The following is a 14,984-nucleotide window of genomic DNA, read 5'->3' as shown; positions in this document are numbered from 1 at the left end:
TGGAGGTTGACATTTCTCAGAAGTTTTTGTTATTTTTCCTTATTGCACTAGATTATGCTCTTTCTCTGATAATTGTTGTGGGGCTAGGTGTGGGGCACCAGGCCAAGACTTGAGAATTATAGAAACCTTGACTGGGCACAGGGAGTTTTACTTTTTTTTCTAGTGAAGCAACTCCAGAATTTTATTATCATCTGGGCACTGCCTGATCTGCTGTCTTCAAAAAAGAGCTTCTTTCTCTATACTTTACTCTGTCAAGAGCTACCAGTGTGGTTGACATCTGAATGAGGAACACTTTTGCATTAAGTACATAGTAGAACAGTCTTTCAGTGGGGGTTCTTACCCATCTCTGTGCACAAAATCATGCTTGCCAATACAGAGGAGAATCTCTGTGGATGGTCACTTGACTTAAAGCAAATGTCTGTGGGTTGCATGTAGTAAAAAATCTGTCTGCTAATTCAGATGTAAAAGTATGAGATTGTTGCTGAAAGGATAGGATTTGAGTGAGGTACAAAATGAACAATACAGGTTTCATTGTTTTATATTTTTGGTTTCAGTTGTTAGAAAGAGGACTAGAAGACACCAGCTTGTGTCAAGGTCAAAAAGGACCAAATTTTGATCCTGCTTTGAGTGGGAAGTTGGACCAGATGGCAGTGTTTAGGTTGAAAAGGACATTTGGAGAGTCTGGTTCAGTTGTTGGCTGACAAAATGCTAATCGTAAGACAGGCGTACCTGTCTTATGCCTGAGGAGCCAGCTTGCCATAAGAGGACCCTACATGAGAGCCTCTCAAAAAGTGATGATTATTGGAAGCTAATAACTGTTCTTTGAGCAGCTATTAGGGGATGCTAATTTAAATACAGTTTCAGCCTATGCTGATAAAAAAATGGAAACTGGTAATAGATGTAAAACCTCTCAACTTCCAAGTTACTTATGTAACCTACAACAGCATATAACACTGTTGGTGTTGTATGCAAGAGCCTGCATTTGTATATGCATTTGTTTCTTTGTTTGGTTCTTCATTAATATTTCTAGCAGAGATGGAGACTTCCTGAATATTGTAAAGATGGCCTGACTGTAACATTTTTCCTTCTCTGCAGGCGAATAAATGTAGGAACTCGCTTTCAAGCAGAAATCCCATCACTCCAAGACAGATCTCTGGCAGAAGCTGATGAACATAAAGCAGAGCTGGTGTGGCAGCCATGGGGCGACTTGGAAACCAACAAAGTCACCCAAGAGAATGGTAAGAAGGTGGAAGGCTGTTAAAGAGGGCAGAGTTGTCGCAGTGGTTGTAGGGGTAACCACATTTCTACTGTAGGCATAATTAAAAATCTTTTAGAGCTGCCATTCAAATGACATGTTTGAGTGGTCTTGAAAACAGCTGTTGGAGCAAAACTTGTTTATCAGATTGCATGTATGAGGCAAGGAGAGGCTGGTAGGATTGGTTCTTTTAATTGTGAAAAAACTGGGACTGTTGCTTCTGTCAGGCCAAGAGCAGCCTTTTGCTAAGTGAAGCTTCCTTGGTTTGGTTAACATTTGAAAGCCACACACACTTAACTCCTGTATTTTTGAGGGACGTTCTAGATGTAATAGTATTTCAAAAAAATCAAATTGTAGACTGAAGTCAGGATGAGGAAGCAGGAGTTGTGGTGGCTAGGAGCAGACTTGGGGAGCTGACTGCTTCTGTTACACATGGGTTGTGGCCTGTATAAATCCTGAAGGGAAGAGGAAGTGGGCAAGCTTGGAAGAAATATTTTTGAAAGAGAGAGAAAAAGGGGTTTTGTGAAATGGAAATTCACAATATAAGGGTGAATTCAAGAAATGTCTGAGGTGAAGGGAGGTGGGAAGACATCAGAACAGGGAAGAGATTTGCAAGAAATTCCATGTATAAATAGTGCTGCATGACCTTGTAGCCTAGTGAGTGCTGGGGTCCAAATTTGACCCAGATAAATTTGCAAGGACATTGAGCTTCTCTGAGTTTTACTTTCTGTTATGTCTGTTTCTCCTTCAAAAGAGGTAATTAATCATGCCAGTACAGTAGGAAACTTCATTTTAATCTTCTTCTCTGATTTTTTTTGGTACCCCTGTGGAAACAGTGGAAAACCTGCTAGCTGCTGCCTGTTCAAGCATTTTTCCTGGGGCTGGAACCAACCAGGAGCTCGCATTGCATTTTTTACATGAAGAAAAGGGAAGCATTCTGGTGAGTCTGTCCAGCTGTTCACCTCCATGAGGTCAAAGATGTTAAGGAAGGTCAGGTAACCTCTCATTCTTGAGAGGAGAGCCTTGCAAATTCCTTTCAGTGCATCTGGTTCCCATTGTTTGGCATCCCTTGTATGTCCCTAATGTGGGTTCTGACCAAGTGCCATGTGCACTTACTGTCTTTTGTACTTCCAACTTGGACATGTTTGGCTTTTTAACAAACACACTTGACAATCTATCAGGGCAAGTGAGCCAAGACTGCTAAATGAATCTTAGATGTTATCTTCCTGGGAAGGTTACTGTGTAGAAAGGAAAAATAAGAGGCTAGGGCTGAAAGCTGAGTCAGAGGGCAGTGTCTTGCACCTCTTTGTTTTGGTAGATCCATTTGACTTCTCTGTGTCTGTAGAACAGCTGTGCTGCTAATTTTATACCAGTATTGTAAGAGATGATACACTTTCGCTATTGCCCTTTGACAGCACTGGGAGGTAATATCAAAGAGCAGAGCAGAGCAGACAGCAAAGCTTTGTCATCTTTTTATAGTTCTATGACTGATTTAGCCTGGCATAAATCTGCCCTATGTTCAGGAGTATCCCACACTTTTGCCTGGCTGCTTGCTTCCCATCCTGTGGCACTGACACTTGTGAGACTGCATGGACTTGAATCAGAGAAGAGATCAAACAGAAAGTAGTTTTTGTGTGTGTGTGTTAGGTTTCTGGCAGCCCATTGTTGTGAATGCTGCTGTTGGCATTAAGGAGGAGCCGGACTGGCTCTGACAGCAGGAGCTCATTGTTCAGGTGGTTTAAACTGCCAGTGGAAGCACGATTCTGTTGTCTCCTTCCTACAAAATTTGAAAGCTTTCTGGTTTAAATTAAAACTAAAAAGCAGCTTGAGAGGTGGGAGTTTTGTGTGTGTAATCTTTCAGTTACATGACTACTGTTTTATTTTGAAATAATGCTTAGTCAAGTGAGATCACATTACAATTACTTGGATATGTAAGACAAGTATCATTTAGGGCAGCATTTTTGGATGTGTGTGTAATAGGCCTTTGGTTAATTAGAGGAAACTGATGCAAGGTCTCTATCTATGGAATTAGCTCTCTCCCAGTACCCTGGTGGTTGTGTCAGTTCACAGATGTGAAGAGGTGCCAAGAATGTACCACTTGCCTCTGGTACCCAAGATTAGATGTGCAGTCAAGAATGTGATTTTTAAAGTTGTCCCAAGTTGTAAACTGTGCTCTGTTTCTTTTCTGTTAGCTTGCCACAGAAAAGAGGGGATTAACAATTGCCTGATCTTTGTTTTTAATACCCCAAACATTAAAGTAATTATTTTACTTGTGTTTATCCAAGGGAGCTCTGACCAAACTGCTGTTGAAGAAGCCAGTGCGACCACCTACCCACCCTTTGGCAGATTATCACTACACAGGTTTGTTAACCAGAACAGCTCTGTGCTGCCTGCTTATATCTTTTCTGATTTTTTGGGGTACTCTGTTACATTACAAGAAGATTAAAAGAGCAATCCTCTCTTGTAACTCAAATGATGGCTTGCCAGAATTTTTGCTTATGCAAATTATGACACTTTAAATGTAAGAAACAATGCATCCTTCTGAACATGTGCATGTCTATTGGGATAGGTATGAGTTCTGATTTTTTTTATGGGGAAAAGGGAAGGTAATCCTTTGCACTAAGCCACAGAGAATGCAGAAAGATAGTCAGTATGTACAAGAAAGGCTCTGGTAACCTTAGAATTATAGCCTCTCTGGCATGAGTTTCCAGGGTGGAGTTAAGCAGGGGTTTTATGGGGAATAGTTTTCAAGCTTGCTGAAGAAGCCTCAGCCAGCTATGAATACCTGTTAGTGTTTCTTCAAATTTAAATGCCATAAGTGCCTTTGTCGTCTTGCACCGAATTAGAAAATAGTCAGCTGTGTGACACTGATTTCAGTGATCTGGAGAGACCCAAGTCACCTGAAAGATCTGATGTAAAGTGGTAGAGACATGTCTAATAGCTGGTACCACAAAGCATAGAAAATACATTTCTTCATTATTATGCCTTCCTACTGTAGTTGTTGGCAAATACTAGTTGAATAGTATCTATAAGGAAGGAGGGGATTCAAAAATGTTCTTTTAGAGGCAAGTAATATTTGAGGAATACTGGAGATGTAGTAAATCCTCAAGTACAGATTGCTGCTGAAAGAGAAGATCCTGTTCTTCTGCCCCACCATTACCCTACTATAAAATCTTGTGGCTGGGTCACCACAAAGTGTGTCACTTCACCTTGCTTGGGCAACATCTTAGTTCATCTAATTGAGTGGTTTTTGCAAGCTGAGCTGAGCTAACCTGTGGTGATGAGCACTTGATCTAACACAAAGAAGTGTTGAGAGGAAAGCTGAGGTGGAGCAGTAAGGGAGGAGTTAACAGCAGTCTGCAGTTTTGCTATAGTAGGCTCTTGGAGAAACTGCACCCTCATGTGTGTATTGGTCTTATTTAAGGCAAACATGAAGAAAAGGTATGTAGAAGAGTAAACATTTGAATTGTATGGGCTTCCATTACAACTTATTTTTACCTACAGGATCAGACAAGTGGAAGGTTGCTGAAAAAAAGCTATTCAACAAAGGCATTGCAATTTACAAGAAAGACTTTTTCTTGGTCCAAAAGCTTGTAAGTTACTTTTGTTTGTTTGTTTTTCATGATACATTTTTACATGTTTGTTGAACATTTTATAGGGGAAGTTCAATCTTGATTTTTCTGAACCTATTTTAAGCATTAGGCCCCACACTCAAAAGATTTCAGAGGAATGTAAGCATCCAGCCCAGCGTGAAATCTCACCAGAAAGCTAGAGCAATCATGTTTGTTTTGCTTAACCCTGGTATTTAAACTGCATTACTTCCATTAGTCCATGCTGCAGATATCTCCTCTGCAGAGCACATTTATAGAGCACTAGTAGTGTTTGGCTTAAATGGCTTGCTGATAAAACTAAAAAGAAACACATCTTTGCCACTGATAGAGAGGACCAAAGAAGGATGTGATAATGGTGCATCCTTTAGATCTCTGTTTCCAGTGTTGTGACAATGATAGGAAAAGTGATCACTTCCATGTTTTGCTGAAGTATGACATGTCAGCAAGGGGGTGATCACTGAAGGAGAATGCAAATCAGGAACTGCAAACATATTTACTGAATAAATTCCCCAAAGGCATTTAAATTTCAAAAGCTCTGAAGTTAAAAATATATTCCAAACATTTCAGAGAAATCACTGATGCAGAATATGTAGATGGTCACAAGTCCATGCTGATAATTGTCTACCACTATATGCCTACAAAATGCACATGGCCAAAACAGGAAGGGGCTGCAAACCTTCACTTCCATTTTTGGATTGGTATTCTGGTCTGGTCTTCTCTGAAGGGCTGCTGCTGCAAAATAAAGCTCCTCCATAAAACTGAGAGGCTGCTGTCAAGCCTGATAGCTCAACTGGAACATTTCAGAGGCTAAGAGGTGCATTAAGCTTACAAAGTTCCAGGTTCTGTCACCTTTACATTAACCAGCTTTTCTTTGGAAAGTTTGTCCTCCAGTTCTCAGTGAATAACAATGGTAGTAGGGCATAAGCTGTGGGATGAGGCAGACAGGCGAATGTGACACAGGAAAGGAGGCTTGAACAGCAGCTGTGGTGGAATGGAAACTACTAAGGAAAGAAAATATAAACTGTATTTGTTGCACCCCTAGTAATTATTTATAAGTCTTTTAAAAATAATGTAATCCATTGGACTTTCATGTTTTTTAAACAACAGATAAAAACCAAAACAGTGTCTCAGTGCGTAGAATTCTACTACACATACAAGAAACAGGTGAAAATTGGTCGGAATGGGACCTTAATCTTTGGGGACATTGATGGTGCTAATGAGAGATCTATGAAAGATGAAGCTGAAGTTGACATCAAGGTAAGTAATTTCCTAAATTTCTCTCACCTCTTTTGGGCTGTGGTTTGAAGTCTTGCGTGTTGTCTCATTTACTGGTCAAATCAAAAGCACAGACAATCTGGCTTCTCCACAGGAGTCCAGACTCACAGATTTGTGTCCTGTGTCATCTAATGTCATTTACCTACAGACATCAAAATTAACAGTTCCTTTATCTTCTGGTGAAGAGTTCCCATAGGTTTGCACGTGTTCTTCCTCTCAGAAGGGACATCTTCAGTGAGGAACAGGGGCATGTGGAGGAGGAGGAGGAGGAAGAAGAGGAAGAAGAGGAGGCAGAGGAAAGGTTGGATAACAGAAAGAGGAGCGCTGATGCTCTGAAAGATGAACAGACACTACAGGATGGTGTAATAGTAAGTGCTGCATTGTGCATGTTGTGCTTTCTATGCCACCTTCACTCTGCAAATGGTTTAGAAAACAGGTGGGCAGTTCCAGATGCAAAAGGTTTCCATCTCTAACTTTTTCTGGAGTAAGAGATTGGGCTGAGGTAGATCAGGGTGTTACTATCAATCAGACTGTGTGCTGTGATGGCAGAACTGGGATGCGTAAGGTGGGAAAATGCAATGTTTTCTTTGTGCCGGTGGATGAGAAATGTCCTCAAAATAGCCTGAAGATTTTACCATTAAATAAAACCTTTGTCTGGATTGAGTAAAGCACAGGAGCTCAGCCACTGTCTTCTTTCTGATGGTGGGTTTAAGTGTCACTTTGCCTCAACTATTCTCCTCTTTGCAAAGGCCAGCAGCACCAATATGAGGAGTCATGAGGCAACTGTCACGGGCAGAATTGGGAGGAAGCCACGGGAAACAACAGTGAAGCCTCGAAAGCCTTTTACTGCTCCAATGCAGAGGAAGAAGAGGAAACAGAAGATAAAACCAGATGCTACCAGTAAAACACAAAACACAGAAAACACATTTCCATGTAAAAAATGTGGCAGGTAAGACCAACTCAGCTTCCAGCAATAGTCACAGAATCACAGTAGGGCATCTCCTGTGGAAGCTTTTTCCCAAATGAGCTTTCCATCTTTCTGTATAGGCCATAGACATTGGCAATAGTTCTAATGAATTACTGCCCCACTAATACTTGCAAATTAAGGCTTGTTTTTCTTCAAATGGCATGAGATACCACCTGCATTTCATCTGTATACAGTAGTTGTTGTTAAGCTGCACTTTCAAGCAGCTGCTGGGTTGACCCTCTGTAATGCTTACATTTTTGTAACAACAAGTTTCTATGTATTTGCTACATCACATATAAAGAACATGGTAAAGACTTAAGAACAGTGGTCTAGAAACAGGAGACATTACCATTGTTATTGCAGCAGCTATTAGGCCAGTAGGTACATAGCTCATCTGGTTACATTTGCAGCCATCTTTGGTGGATGTCAAATATATTTGTATTTCCTCACACAGTTTTAGTAGTTTTTGCAGGTCTGTTGCCACCAGAATCAAACTGTCAAGAAAATTCAGTTCCCTACATAAGTTGCTTACTCTTAAAACAACAGGATAAGCAGACAAGGCTTCTTAATAATGTCTGAACTATACTTGTGGCGCTTCATGCAAAATCCAAGTAGTTAATGGTGGAGGGTTGGAGGAACAGATCACAGAAATGTAGAGTCAGAAGGGAAAAGCTGAAGTATTTTGAGCTCTGTGGACAAGGCTCAGGAGTGGCATTGGGCTGTCATTTGCTTCCATGCTTGTTGTATTGTTGCAGCACAGGGGTACACTTGAAAACCAGGGCTGTGTTGTGTTAAGCAGCAGGTGCATAATTCAGATACCAGCACTGTCCCTCTGAATTCAGAGCTGAATGAGAAATGGCCACAGTGAGAAATTAGGCTCAGGATCCCCCCACTAGCATTGCAGCTTGTGCTGGCACGTGCCGAGTGGTGTTTGCCCTAGGTGCTCTATCACAGTGCCAGCAGGCGTTCCGGAGCTGAAGTTCAGGAACTTGAGGCCGAGCAGCAGAAGCTCTTCCAGAGAAGTGTTGAAGGAGGCCATAGGAGAGGCCAATGTTAATGTCCATGTGTGCCTTCCTCAGGGTGTTCTACAAGGTGAAGAGCCGCAGTGCTCACATGAAGAGCCACGCGGAGCAGGAGAAGAAGGCGGCGGCGCTGAAGCAGCAAGAGAAGGAGGCGGCAGCGGCGGCAGCAGCCCGCAGCCAAGCCCAGCAGGAGGAGAGCAGTGACAGTGGGAGCAGCAGCAGTGGGAGCAGCAGTGCCAGCTCGGATGAAGATGGAGAAATATAGCAGCAGACCAGAAGTGGAGGGAGTAGCAAGGCTGGACCCAACCTCCCTCTCAGTGGTCTCACTTTTGCTTGCACTTTTCTTACCTGAATCATCTGGTTTTGGTTTCAGTGCCGCCATTTCCTCATGCTACATGTTCCACTTCACCTTGCCAGTACTGACCAAACCAGAATGGTGGATAACAAGATTTGTTTCGACTTGGATTTTTTTTTTTTTTTTAAGACTGATAAGATTTCTATTCTATTTATAATGATATCCGAGGTACATAATAGAACAATGTCACCTGCAGTGGAAGTAAGTTCTCTTAGGTCAGTCAGACCTTTCTTTTTGTTCTTGTCAGGAATTGTGGTAGTAGGACTCTTGGATTTAAAGGTTTCCAGACTGGAGCAAGAAAATGAAGCTCTACTCTGAGCTAAGTGTATCCAATTACTGTGACACTGGTGTTTTCTAGTTGTTTCCTTTCTCAGCAAGTTCTTCTTCCTTTTATTCTTTCCTGCCTTTCTTTCTGATCAGTTATTCACGCAGACAACAAGTTTTGTGGAAAGATGGTGTGCATTTCTGACCTCTGTTTCACAAAAATTAAAAGTAGGTTGAGAAAGACACTCTTCTTCCTTTTAAGAGGAAGTTTTGTTTTTGAAACAGAAGCCTGAGGTCAGTTATCTTATGGCATTAAGAACATAGCAATGGATATAAAAATAACCTGTGGGATAAGAGTAGCCAGGCCTTGCAGGTCATCTCATGTTGGAAAACAAAATAGTCAGCCTTTGATTAACTTAAAGGAGTCTGGGCTTGACAAGTGCAATTTGAAATGAAAATTGCTGGGATTGAATTTAAATAAATGGTAGTAAGTTTGTGTAGTGAAAATGAACCGAGATCATCTTGTGTGCTAGATTGTGTGCAACTCCAAGATGGGAGAAATGGAGTCTCATCTCCAGCATTCATCCCTTTGCAAATGCTTTTACCTCTCAATATCCTCTTCTGTCTTGTAGCAGCCCTCATTTACTCCTTGAAATTGCCATCATCAAGCTTTTATGGCAGGGCCCTAGTTTCCCAGGCAGTTGCTGTCAGACAGTATGTACAGGAGAAGCTTGTCACCTGTTTGCACACCAGTGGCAGGGCAGTGCTGCCTGCTGCATTGTCCTGCTGTGAGCTGTTCTCTTTGCTGAAAGGCTGACTCTTCCTTCAGAACTGACACAAGCTAGTAGCCCAAAGTCTAGCCACCAAAAGCTGCTGGTGAAACAGAGTTAAGAAGTGGCCCAGGTGACAGATGTTAAATTCACACAGGATTGTTCTGTACATCTTTATAGCCCACATTTATCATTACTTTGTAAGGATGCAGAGAATCACTTGTGCTTCATGGCCAGCTGGTGCCATCCTGTAGCCTGGCTGCCCAGCTTCCTCCCTCCATCCAGTGCTTAGGAACAGCAGTGATCCCCAGCTTCTCAGGTGCTGGCACTGTGTCAGACCAGACCGTACTGAAGGAGCTGATTGCTCCTGCCTTCCCCAGCAGGAATCCAAGAGATGATGTTGTACGTGAACTACTGAGTATGCCTGACTGGCAAATTTTTTAAATTTAAATCTTGATCCTTCCAGCTGCTAGATAAATTCCAGGTTAACTATAGAAAGAGGCTATAACTCCACCATGTTGTCTGTCAGTCTTCTTGCCCTGTAGTTTTATGCAACCAGTGGCTTCACTCTTTTGTTTGGGAGGCTTTGTATTGTATGTTTGCTTTGACATATCTATGCCTTTGCATAGAATCCTTTTTCTGAATAGCAGAAACAGTACTCTTACAAAATCAGGAAGAACATCATTAAGGACTGCACTCTTTGTAAAGTTGACACTTTCACCTGTAAGTGTTCAATTTTCTGTCAAGATTGTATTTTTCATTCCTATGAAAACTGGCTTTCCTTTCAGCATTTAGATGACTGTTCCATGTTCCTACATTGAATGGATCTTGTTGACTAAGCAAGAAGCACATTGCACATCGTGAACTGTTAAAATCATTCAAAAACTGCGAAGAACTAAAAGCTGCTTCTTTAAAAAGAAGCTTAAGCAAATCAGTCTTCCTCTTAAGGATTTCAGTGTTGATTTTAATTTTTTTTTTCTTTTATAAATTGGGGGAAATGCTTGTCTGCCATTATCTTAGGGCCTCTGGAGGGAACAGAAGCTTTAGCACACTGTGTCAGGAGGAACAGTAGGTGGAGCAACTGCAAGCATTATTACAGTCTTCCAAAGGCCAGATTGTTCACTGATTCTCCCTATTTTAGGAAACTGATAGAATTTTCCTCTTGTCAAGGACAAGCTGTTGAGGTACCGGTTAGAACAAATTGGAGATTTTCTTTACTTGCATAAAAATGTTGTGTATGTTATGTGCTGATTCCAGTACTGGTTGTTTCTTTCCCACCTTGCTGCAGTTTAAGTAGAACAGAACAGGAAAACTGGACACAGTCTGTTACTGGAAGAAAATCAGAAAAGGGCTTTTCTGAGGATAACCACTGTAACAGCTGTGGGTTAGCAGGGCTGACCACAATCAGGTAAATGTGCTAAATAAGTGGCATCAAGTTGGAATGTTTCTGAGCATACTTCCAAATTGCCAGTAGCCACCAGAAGACTTCTTTTCTGGCATGGTAGTAAGTAAAACAGCTCCTCCAAGTGTCATCTTAAAAGACAAACAAGCAAACCAAGCCTTCTATTCACTGGCCTACAGAAGGAGTTTGGAATTGATCCTGCATTTGAATTAGAGCTTCCATACTAGCAAAAGTTGGCAGAGAATTGTTTTTAAAAAAAGAACAAGAACAAAACCAAAACCCAAGCAACCAACCCCCAATTTCTGTGGACAAAGCATTTAAATGGAATTTGTTTAATCTGGAGTGAGTTATGCTCCTACTCTCTGTGGGGGAAAAATAACTTGAGTGGCTCCTTACTGTGGCACAGTGTTAATTTGTGTTATTCCAGTTAAGATTTTAAAAAATCCATCCCAAACAAACAAAACTCTTCTCAATGTTCTGTTGATATGTTTGTTTTAAAACTCCATGCTCATTATTTCCCATCATTTAAGGGCCTATTGATTGATCCCCATTTAGTGTAAAGGTTTGCTGCTAATTTAGAAAACAGGCAGAAGAAAGTCATTAATTTGAACAAGGTGTCTCTTTACTCTGAAGAACAAATGGGAACAAATATTTATAGAATGCAATTCTGTAAATGTGTACTAATAGATTTGCCTTTTACAGTGCAAGATCAGGCTTCAGGTGGTCATATACCCCATAGTCAGATGGCTGTATTTCAGATCATTACCTACTTGAGTCTTGATGCCAGCACTGGGCATCACGAAGATGCAGTGACAGGTCACGTTTGCCCTGATCACGTACTTCTGCCTGTGCTTCTGCCTGCCCTTTACAGATAGATTCAGCCTTTTCAGGTTTGTGATCTGCATGGGATAGCATCTGACTTTTGTAAGACTATGTGTGTATGTAATTACTAGATAGATGCATGCACTTGTGATGCATATCTGATAAAGCTGCAGGTGTTTTGCAGTCTAGCTGCAAGAACCACTCTGCATTTTAATTTATTTGATGTTTGTTCTTTTACTGATACAGGTGGTGGTATCAGAGAGAACTTGGCTCTGTAAGTTGAAGGCGTACAGAATTTCACTCAGCTGTGCAGGACCATGGCATTTTGCTGGCTGGAAAGAGGTAGGGATGTAGCTGCTTAAAGGCAGGGCAAAGATAGAAATTCAAAAGCTTAAAGGTAACTCATCTGTTAAACAGATAAAGTCCAATTTAACTAAAAATACCCTGATTTATCAAACTGAGGCTTTTGATCATTTTTATCATTGCAACAAGCTTAGATTAAAATCAACACTCTTCAGAAAAAGTGTTTCTTAAATCACAAACATGAGCTTTCTCACTCTCTGCAGTTACACACTATTTAATTCTCTTTCAGGCAGTGGACTAGAAGGTTCCTACTGATACATACTGTATTTTAAAGAAATGGGAGTAGGAAGGACTATAACCATAGGAGTCTTGCTTTCATACAATGGCACATTTAGTCCAATGCTTACCAGAAACCTTATTCTAATACACATTTTCCCACACAAACTTTCTCCCTGCTTTATCTTCTGATGTATGTCTGGAAGTTTATAAAGCTTTAAAGAGACAGAGCAGTGAGTTGACAAATCATGTTTGTTTTCTGGGAGGGGTGAGTTTCTATGTAAATTCATCACTTGTGTTCAGCTGCTTTACTTTCCCTCCTCTCCTGTGTCATATGTTAGGAAGACACAAACTTTAAATCCCAAGCTGTCTAAGGATCTTTCTTTCCAAGACTAAGATTCCACTGACAGCTGAGCCTGAAAAAAACTTTAACTTCTCCAGATTATAAGACAGCATATATTTTTATAGAAATGTAATTGTGTATTTTAAAAAAGTTTCCTGTAGCTTTTCCCCTTGTAGCTCAGATTTGATATAAACTTTTTTGTGTTCATTCTTTTTATGTTCTGTTTTTTAAATTTGTAGTCAAAGCTTTGGTGTACTGTACAGGAGCAGTCAGCCTTTGTAATTACTGTATAAATGCTTTATAATAAAGTATATTACTTTTATTTTAACAAGTGAGCAGACACTTCCTTTTGTGTGTCTGCTGCCTAGGGCACCTTTTAAAAGACTGTTACATGTTTAAAATGTACATATATAAATATATTTACCTGTTGCTGTACAGTTGTGATAGACTGGACTGAATTTATTTTTTGTGTGCTTTTTTATAAAATATTAATACACTAAAGGAAATCTTGCAGATGTGATTGTAATGTACTATGTAACTTATTTACTTAATATCCTCTATATATCTAAAAAACCTTTTATTAAATGAGGTTAAAAAAATAGTCTCTTAGCTGAGTTTCTCAATGGTATGAGGGAGTGGCCGGGGGCTTGTGCAGGCTGTGATGCACAGGAGGCTGTCCCGAGTCCTTCTGGCTGGCCTGCTCTCTCTTTGTACTCACCTGTGTTTCCCACAGCAGCCCTAGAGGCTGTTTCTCACCTTCCCCTGTGTGTTTTATGTCTTACATCCAAAAAAGTAACAGGCACCCGTGGCTGTAGGAGCCCAGAGAAATCTGCAGCTCCACTGCTTTACAGAGGTGTTGATGGGAGGTGTATTCCCCTCCAAGCCAAGCATCCTTGCAGAAAGACAGAAACAACATTGACAGCATGCTAGGAATTCCTGGGGAATAGTTCCAGGTCTGCTGTGCTTTAAGTAAGGCCAGTGGGATTCTGACACTACCTGAAACAACTACAAAAACCATGGGCAAGGCAAAGACATAATGGAGTAAGTAACTCAGTACCTGATGGGCCTGCATCAGATGTGAATTCCGTGATGGCTTCAGTTGTAGATCACATTGTATCACACTTCTCAGTGATAAAGTTTGAAAAAACTTTTAGTAAATACTGTCTCAAAGGCACTTATCTGTTACCTGAATGTGAGGGGGGGATTTAACAGGTTTTGTTACACAGCATGCATTTTGTTTTTTTCTGGCAGCAGTTGGATCTCTTGCTGTGGATTTTAAATATGCTTCCATCTATCCTCAAAACATCTTCCTTCTGTTTTGGTACTCTGCCTTTTAATTAACTAGGCTACACAGGCCTAGTTAACACAGACATCATGTCTCACACCTGTGGGCATGATGTCTTTGAAAGCTACAAATGCTACAAAAAGCAGATGGCAGAAATGTGTACCCGTGCTTGACTGGTCTCCTGTGAGACTGCACTTAGGATCTAAGGCAGCACATCTGTTAATTTATGCTGACCTTTTAATTTCAATATTCTTAGTAAAGCTGGCAGGAGAAAGACTTGGCCCAAGACATAAAAACACTAATTTTTTCAGCTCAGTGTAGAAGTCCTTGCTTTAGTTTATTCCTGTGCCTGTGGTCAGCAATAGCATTTTGAGAAAAAAGTATTTTGCTTGGTGTGTGAAGAGACAGGGAACACTGAAGTCTTAGTGTGAGATAACAGACCAGGACTTAACGGCTTTAAGTCATGCATTTGCCTCCCTGTCAGAGCCAGCTGACAAAAATGCTGAAGTTTAGTACTTTGCATTAAATCTGAGGCCGTGCAAACAAACTTTGGACAATCAAAAAACCCACACATATTGAGCAATTTGGGTTCTATCTTTTTTTAACTGCTGGATCTAAGCCCAAGCTTCCGGAAGCTATTTCAGCTACTGAAAGAAACCTTACAAAGCATTTTAGTGACTAGTAAGTTTTGAGTTAGTGGTACTGTGAGGAGTTCTGCAGTTACTCCCTATATGCTTTCTAAATAGTATTACAACCATCACTGTAGGATGCTGCTCTTGCATTATTGAGACTAACTGCTGTGGACTGTTGGGTAGGAAGAGTTTTCTTTATATCAGAGTTTTGAAATTACATTTCAGTGACATGGTCTACTGAAGGCTGAAGTTTCTATTAGAGAAATCTTTGAATCAGTTAGTCTTCCCCTGTCTGCGTTTAATGGAACTGATTGTATATTACTGTTAATAGAATTTAAATTCAAAGTGAAGTAGTAATTTTGTCCTGAAGAAAGACCAGCCATTTCTCTACTTACCTGGATA

General features: G+C 40.7%; 1 protein-coding gene across 4 annotated transcripts in view; it reads left to right on the top strand.

The window, feature by feature from the left end:
* The window catches only part of MIDEAS (mitotic deacetylase associated SANT domain protein), a 53,578-nt gene extending 40,362 nt beyond the window's left edge, over positions 1-13,216 (top strand). For 3 of the 4 annotated variants that reach the window (XM_084207707.1, XM_084207706.1, XM_084207708.1), the window contains 8 exons: positions 1,096-1,238; positions 2,092-2,195; positions 3,541-3,616; positions 4,760-4,848; positions 5,974-6,123; positions 6,327-6,509; positions 6,891-7,090; positions 8,188-13,216. In XM_084207707.1, coding sequence (XP_084063833.1) covers positions 1,096-1,238; positions 2,092-2,195; positions 3,541-3,616; positions 4,760-4,848; positions 5,974-6,123; positions 6,327-6,509; positions 6,891-7,090; positions 8,188-8,395 — 1,153 coding nt within the window. In that variant the 3' untranslated portion in view covers positions 8,396-13,216. The remainder of the gene's footprint in view (positions 1-1,095; positions 1,239-2,091; positions 2,196-3,540; positions 3,617-4,759; positions 4,849-5,973; positions 6,124-6,326; positions 6,510-6,890; positions 7,091-8,187) is intronic. The other variant, XR_014616233.1, reaches the window with a different exon arrangement.
* Positions 13,217-14,984: the final 1,768 nt, after the last annotated feature.

This window comes from Fringilla coelebs (assembly GCF_963513975.1).
Source record: "Fringilla coelebs genome assembly, chromosome: 6".
NCBI classification, from domain to species: Eukaryota; Metazoa; Chordata; class Aves; order Passeriformes; family Fringillidae; genus Fringilla; species Fringilla coelebs.
The sequence above is the reverse complement of the archived record's forward strand: the minus strand, read 5'-3'. Positions and strand labels throughout refer to the sequence as shown.